Source organism: Muscardinus avellanarius, assembly GCF_963383645.1.
Source record: "Muscardinus avellanarius genome assembly, chromosome: 4".
Taxonomy (NCBI): Eukaryota; Metazoa; Chordata; class Mammalia; order Rodentia; family Gliridae; genus Muscardinus; species Muscardinus avellanarius.
This window is the reverse complement of record NC_137789.1, coordinates 1,389,573-1,395,962: the sequence shown is the minus strand read 5'-3', so window position 1 is coordinate 1,395,962 and position 6,390 is coordinate 1,389,573. Positions and strand designations below refer to the sequence as shown.

The 6,390-nt window shown below is 58.2% G+C and overlaps 1 protein-coding gene across 1 annotated transcript; it reads right to left on the bottom strand.

The window, feature by feature from the left end:
• Window positions 1-279: 279 nt before the first annotated feature.
• LY6H (lymphocyte antigen 6 family member H) lies at window positions 280-1,485 on the bottom strand (the record flags this gene model as incomplete). Its single annotated transcript, XM_080695256.1, has 3 exons — window positions 1,365-1,485; window positions 752-871; window positions 280-515 (listed from the first exon to the last, which is right to left on the bottom strand). The coding sequence occupies exons 1-3, from the start codon at window positions 1,429-1,431 to the stop codon at window positions 280-282; spliced, it is 423 nt and encodes a 140-aa protein (XP_080551382.1). The 5' UTR covers window positions 1,432-1,485.
• Between the last annotated feature and the right edge of the window lie 4,905 nt (window positions 1,486-6,390).

Here is a 6,390-nt window from a genome sequence, read left to right as displayed (position 1 = left end):
CAGAAGATGCCCATGGGCTGTGCCAGGTTTGGCTTCACTTCCCGAAGGACCTGGGGGTCCCGGCCCTTGCCCCCCCCCCGCCGTCACCGGCCCAGATGCCCATCTCCAGGGGAAGTCCTGCTACCTGGGGTATGGAGCTGGTGGAGAGGCAGTCTCATCTGGGGAGGGAGAGGGGGGCCCAGACCCTGATGCTGGGCCCCAGCCTCAGCCAGACCAGGCTGGGCAGGGGCAGCAACAGGCTCGGGGAATCAGCTCAAGCCCTGTGGGAGGAGGACCCACTCAGGGTCCGGCCCAGAGGAGGCCCGGCCCCAGGCTGAGCAGGAGCCCCGCGGCCAGGGCCCAGGGGCTGCGCCCCGCCGCGGCTGCCCGGTTGCACAGGTCCCTCTCGCAGCAGTCCACGTCGACTCTCAGGATCCCAGAGTTGATGAAGCCCATCAGGTAGTCTGAGAAAAAGTGCCGCTTGACGAAGTCACAGGAGGAGGCGCACATCTTGTTCACAGAGTGATCCTTCCTGCCTGGGGAGGGAAGGGCGTCTGGGCGGCAGCTCCCGGGCCTTCTGCCTCCTCGCCCCAGGGCCCCGACCCCTGCAGGTCTATTCCAGACCAGGCTCAGCAGAGCTGAGGCCGCAGACCCACCAACACGGAGTCAGGGAGGGACAGACACGCGGCATCCTGCCCCAAACCATGCGCCGCCCCAGGCCGGGCTTCAGGACACCTCTGACCCTCCCGCCGCCTCCCAGGCCCCAACTTACTGCTGCTAGGGTCAGTGATCCGGACACTCGCACACACGGTGTCTGACGGCTGGCACTGCTTTGGGGTGCAATGGCTGGAGTTGGTGGTCAGGGTGCAGTCCTGGCACCACAGACCCTGAGCTGGGCAGGGCATGGGAAGCAGAGTGACCAGAAGAACTGGGGCCCTGCACCCCCACCTGCTGCAGACACTGGAGCAGAAACTGCCAGGGTGGGGGGGGGCGGCTCTGGCTCTGGCTCCCACGGGACAGAAATGAGCAGGCCAGACGCCCCTGCACCCACACAGGGACAGCACTGTCCTGCACTCCTGCCCACCAGGTACCCCTCCCCGCCCAGTCTTACTGGGACCCTGGTGGGCTCTGACCCCGGTGACTCAGGGCTGAGGGGCATCCCCGCGGAACCAGCAGTGCAGAGGCCAGGCGCTGGGTGCCCTGGGGGCTGGGGGAGACCGAGGCTGGAGCAGGGCGGGCTGGGGCTCAGGGGTCCGGGAGGGGGCGTGGGCTTTATGGGAAGCGGGACCGTCGGAGCACCGCGGCCCTGCGGGAGGCTCTCTCCGGAGGCCGGGCCTCGGGCTGTCCGGCCGGCAACCTACCCCGGCCCTGGGGCCCCGACTCACCGGGCGCGGGGCACAGTAGCAGGGCCAGCAGGGCCAGGCTGAGGCTCCTCATGGCTGCCGGCAGCATGCTCCGGGCGGGCCTCGCGGGGGCGCGGGGGCTGCGGGCGGGGGTCCTCTGGGGCGCGAGCCTGGCGGAAGAATCCGCGGTCAGGAGACAGAGCCCTCGCCGAGGCCCGAGGACCCTCCCCGCTCTGGCCTCCGGACGCGACCTCCTCCCAGAAATCCACAGCCGAGGGTCGGCCTGCAGCTCGCGGAGCCCCACCCCCAGCCCATCCCCCGAGCTCCTCCATCACCGCATCCCCGGCGGGGAGCGAAGGTCTGCCCCAGGTACCACGGGCTCCCGGGCCCGCGCCCCGCACCTGCGAGGGGCGGGGGCGTCTTCCGTGCCCGGGAGCCCGGGGGCGGCCGGTACCTGCGGGGAGGGCTGCGCCCCCCCCCCGGCTGGGGGCCCGGGAACCCCGCGCGGCGCCCCGCGGACGCGGACGGGCGTGGGCAGCCGGCCGGGCGCACTCACATCGCGGGCGGCGGCGCCCTCGGTCTCCCTGCGGACGGAGCCGGGCGCAGCCTGTCTTTCGGGGAACGCAGCCGCAGACGCGGACGCGCGAGGGGCGGGGCGGCGCGGGGCGGGGCGGGGGCCCGGCGTGGCAGCCCCTTCCCCGCGCCCGGCCCGACCCCGCGGAATGCTCGGAAGAGCGCGGACTGCGAAAGGAAGCGGGGCACCGAGACGCAGGGCCGCTCGCCTAGGGCCCCCGCCCGCCCGCCGCCCCCCACTCCGTGCCCACCGCGGGCGCCCGCCCGGCCCGAGGGCTCCGCCGGGCCTGGCACGCCCAGCCCCCTCCCGCTTGCCCGGAGCGGCGCCTGGGCGCTGGGGGCTCGGCCCCGGGGGCGGGGAGGCCCCCTCTCCTGGGCCGCAGGTCGGGCGAGGGTCGCCAACAGCGTCCTGGCAGTGGGGCCTGCGGAGCCCACACCTGGCGAGCGTGCGCTGCCCACGAAGCACTGCTGGGGCACTTAGCGCTCCCCTCAGCCCTGCCGTGCAAGGCCGGCCATCCCCGTCTCCGGGGTCAGGAGGCCTTGCACGGAGGGGTCGCGCCCCCTGCCAGACTCAGGTGACCAGATAACATGGCCACTGTGGAAGCCAGCAGCTCGGGCTCCAGCGCCCGCCGCCCCGCCGGGACCCTGAACCAGTACAGGTAAAAAGCGGTGGACAGGAGCCCTCAGGACTCGGTTCACAGCAGAGTGAGGAAGACAGCAGAGCCCCTGTAACCCTGCCCCTGGGAGGCTGAACCAGGAGGACCGCGGGTTAGAGCCTAGAGGCTGGCTTCTGCAGCTCAGCGAGGCCCTGCTTCCAAATAAAAGATAAAATAGGGCTGGGGGGTAGCTCAGGGGTAGACACCGATGGATTGAATCCCTGTACACTCACTGACAAAGCTGACGCAGCTTGTGCAAGGGCCGGGGTTCAATCACCAGCACTACAACATAATAATGAGCAGGTGCGCAGCACACACCTGTGATCCCAGGACTTGGGAGGCCAAGACAGGAGAGTCACCCATCACAGGCCAGCCTCAGCAACTTCGTGAGACTGCGTCAAAATAAAATGGCCGAAGGTGTGACTCAGGTACAGTGCTCCTGGGTTGAACCCCCATCACCCCCGAACACACACACACACACACACACACACACACACACACACACACACGAAGGGGCAAGAATGAGGTCACAGCGCTTTTCTGAACCCAGGAGCATTCTACCTCCAAGCGACACCTCTAATCCTATTTTACTTTTCATTTTGAAACAGTCTCACTCATGTTGTGGAGGGCCTTGCTAAGTTGCTGAGGCTGGCCTCGAACCTGCGATCCTGCTGGCTCAGCCTCCCAAGTACTGGGATTTCAAGCGTGCCCACCATGCCTGGTACTATGATGTTTTTCTATGGAGAACTCCAAAGAACTATATACTAAAGGAGCTAGGCGTGGTGGTGTACGCTGGCGTGGTGGCGCACGTTTGTAATCCCGGTACTGAGGAGGCTGAGATGGGAGGATCGCAGGTTCACAGCCAGCCTCAGCTACTGAGTGAGGCCCTCAGCAACCCAATGGGACCTTGTCTAAACATAAAAAATAAAAGGGCTGTGGCTGTAACTTGAAGGAGGCACACCCCTGAGTTTAATGCACAAAAATAATAAAACGAAATGAAATAGGCCAAACGTGTTGTGTCTCCCACCAAGTCGGAATTTCCTGAACAATACATTCCCAAGTTCACTGAGAACCTGGTGGCCGTAGACTGGGCAACTGCAAAATTGTTTATTCCAGTCTAATTTCTAATCCCCATAACACGCAACTTACACGTTACTCCACACAATATCGCATACACGATGCAGAAACTAAGAAAGTGTGGAGGGGTCACAGGGCTCAGGACGGTCTGCCAAGAGCAAACCCAGAGAGTAGATTAGAGGGCAGAGTTCCTGTAGGTGCCAGTTCAGAGTTGTGCGCGCGCGTGTGTGTGTGTGTATGTGTGTGTGTGTGTGTGTGTGTGAGTGAGCCCGAGGGCAGTCGGCCTCCAAGCAACGCCCAGCCCTGTGTTCTGTTTTGAGTCAGGGTCTCACTTGGTTGCTGAGTCTCCCTACATTGCTGAGGCTGGCTGTGAACCTGGTCTTCCTCGGGTACTGGGGTTACAGGCATGTGCCTCCACATCCGGCTCAGGAAAGGGTTGTAAGGAACCATGTCAGCAGAGTTGTCATCGCAGAGTGGGCCTGGAGTTATCGTCACACGCAGGTAGAAACTCAGCTGAGCCTGGCACACACCCATAAGCCGAGCACTTGAGAGGCTGAGAGAGGAGGATCGCAGGTTCAAGGACAGCCTCAGCAACTTAGTGAGAGTCTCAGTAACTTTGTGAGACCCTGTTTCAAAATAAGAAATAAAAAGGGCTGGAGGTGTAGCTTGGAGGTAGAATGCCTCTGAGTTGGGTCCTCAGAAGGAAGGAAGGAAGGAAGGAAGGAAGGAAGTTAGTTAAGTAGGTTCGTTGCTGTGGCGGTCTTCCTGGGCAAGGCTCCCGAGTGACCAGGTGTCGGTCATTCGTGTCGGTCAGGGTGCCGCCATGTCCAGTCTCGGAGCGCTCCTTTTTTCTAGCTCTCGGGTGATGGGGTTCCATCTGGTGACACTGTGAAGGGTTACGTCAGCTGGCATGCTCCTGTGTGTGATATTTCTAGTATGATGTGTTCAGAGAGTCCTGATTTAGTTTGATAAATTGGCACAAATAAGTTACTTATCAATTTGTGCCTCCTGGTTGCTATGGACAGGTGGTTTGGTTTGTACAAGCCAGGTATGACGATATTCTACCCCAGCGCTTGCACTCTGTTTTGGCACACTTCTGCTTTATAGAATGTCCTAATTCAGGGCTAGGCACAGCCGGGAGCTGCTCTGGATACATCACGGGAGAACTTGGAGCAGAGTCCAACCTGCCCTCCACAGCCTGGCCCTGGGGGAGGGGAAAGGAACAAAGGGTGACTGCTAGCGGGCCCCAATAAGTTATATGATAAAAAACCTCTCATTGGGAACGACGAAAATGTTCTAAAAATAGATGTGTGTGAATTATGTCTCAATAAAACTTGTTTTATTTATTTATTTTATTTATTTTTTATTTTTTTGCGGGTCTGGAGATGGACCCAGGGGCATTCGACCTCCGAGCTACACCCCCTGCCCTATTTTTTATTCTTTATTTTGAAACCGGGTCTCACTAAGTTGCAGAGGGCCTCACTAAGTAGCTGAGGCTGTTCGCGAACCGTGATCTTCCCGTCTCAGCCTCCCGAATGCTGGGATGACAAGCGTGCGCCACCATGCCCAGCTATAAAACTTGTTTTAGAAAAGAATGTAGCAGATGGGTTAAGCAGCAAATTAGACACAGCTGAAGAGGAAATTTGTGAACTGGAAGATAAATCTGAAGAAATGAGCAAGAATGCGGCTCAAGGGATGAGGTGAAGTAAAGACACGTAAACAATGGCAGGCATAGAGCAGAGAGGCTGGTGGGAACCCCAAAGGAGAGAGGAGAGAGGATGGGGGCGGGGCAGTACACTCAAGAATATTCCAGAACGGGTGAGAGGCAAGCATTCCCGGAGAATACAATAGACCAAATAGAATAATAGAAAGAAAGGTTCCACCTAGACCCAGAAGAATGAACTCAGAGCACTAGAGACAAAGGAGAGGTGAAAGCAGCCCCCCAAACAGATCATTCCAAAGAAACGGTGATTAGTCTGGCACAGAACTTCAACAGTAACAATGAGTGCCAGAAGAGAGTGACATCGCGTTTTTAAAGTACTCAGAGGAAATAACTAGCAACCAAGAATTTATACATTTCTGCCAAAATAAGCGCAAAACAAAATTTTCAGATAATTATAAGTTGAAAAACAACTCAATAGCAAGAAAATAAATAGCATGATTTAAAATTGAGCAAAGGATTCTGAATAGACATTTATCAAGAGAAAACATACAAGCCAGGCATTAATCCCAGTACTAGGGAGACAAGGATCACAGGTTCAAGGCCAGCCTCAGCAACCTAGCAAGACCCAAATAGAAGGTAAGCCGGGTGTGGTGTAGCATGCCTGCAATCCCAGTACCTGGGAGGATTGCAGGAGGATCACAGGTCCAAGGACGGCCTCAGTAACTTATCAGTGCCCTCTGCAGCTTAGTGAGACCCCATTTCAAAATAAAAAATAAAATAGGGTTGGAAGTAGAGATCAGAGGTAGAACACCCCTGGGTTTAATTCCCAGTACCACGAAAGAAGAAAGAAAGAAAGAAAGAAAGAAAGAAAGAAAGAAAGAAAGAAAGAAAGAAAGAAAGAAAGAAAGAAAGAAAGAAAGAAAGAAAGAAAGAAAGAAAGAGAAGCAGTCCTGTAATTCAAGTACTTCTGAGGTTGAGACAGAAGGACCGCAAGTTCGAGGCCACCCTCATCAATTGAGCAAACCCTCACCTCAGCAATGTAGTGAGACCTTGTTTCCAAAAACATAAAATGGGGGTGTATCTCAGAGGTAGAATGCCC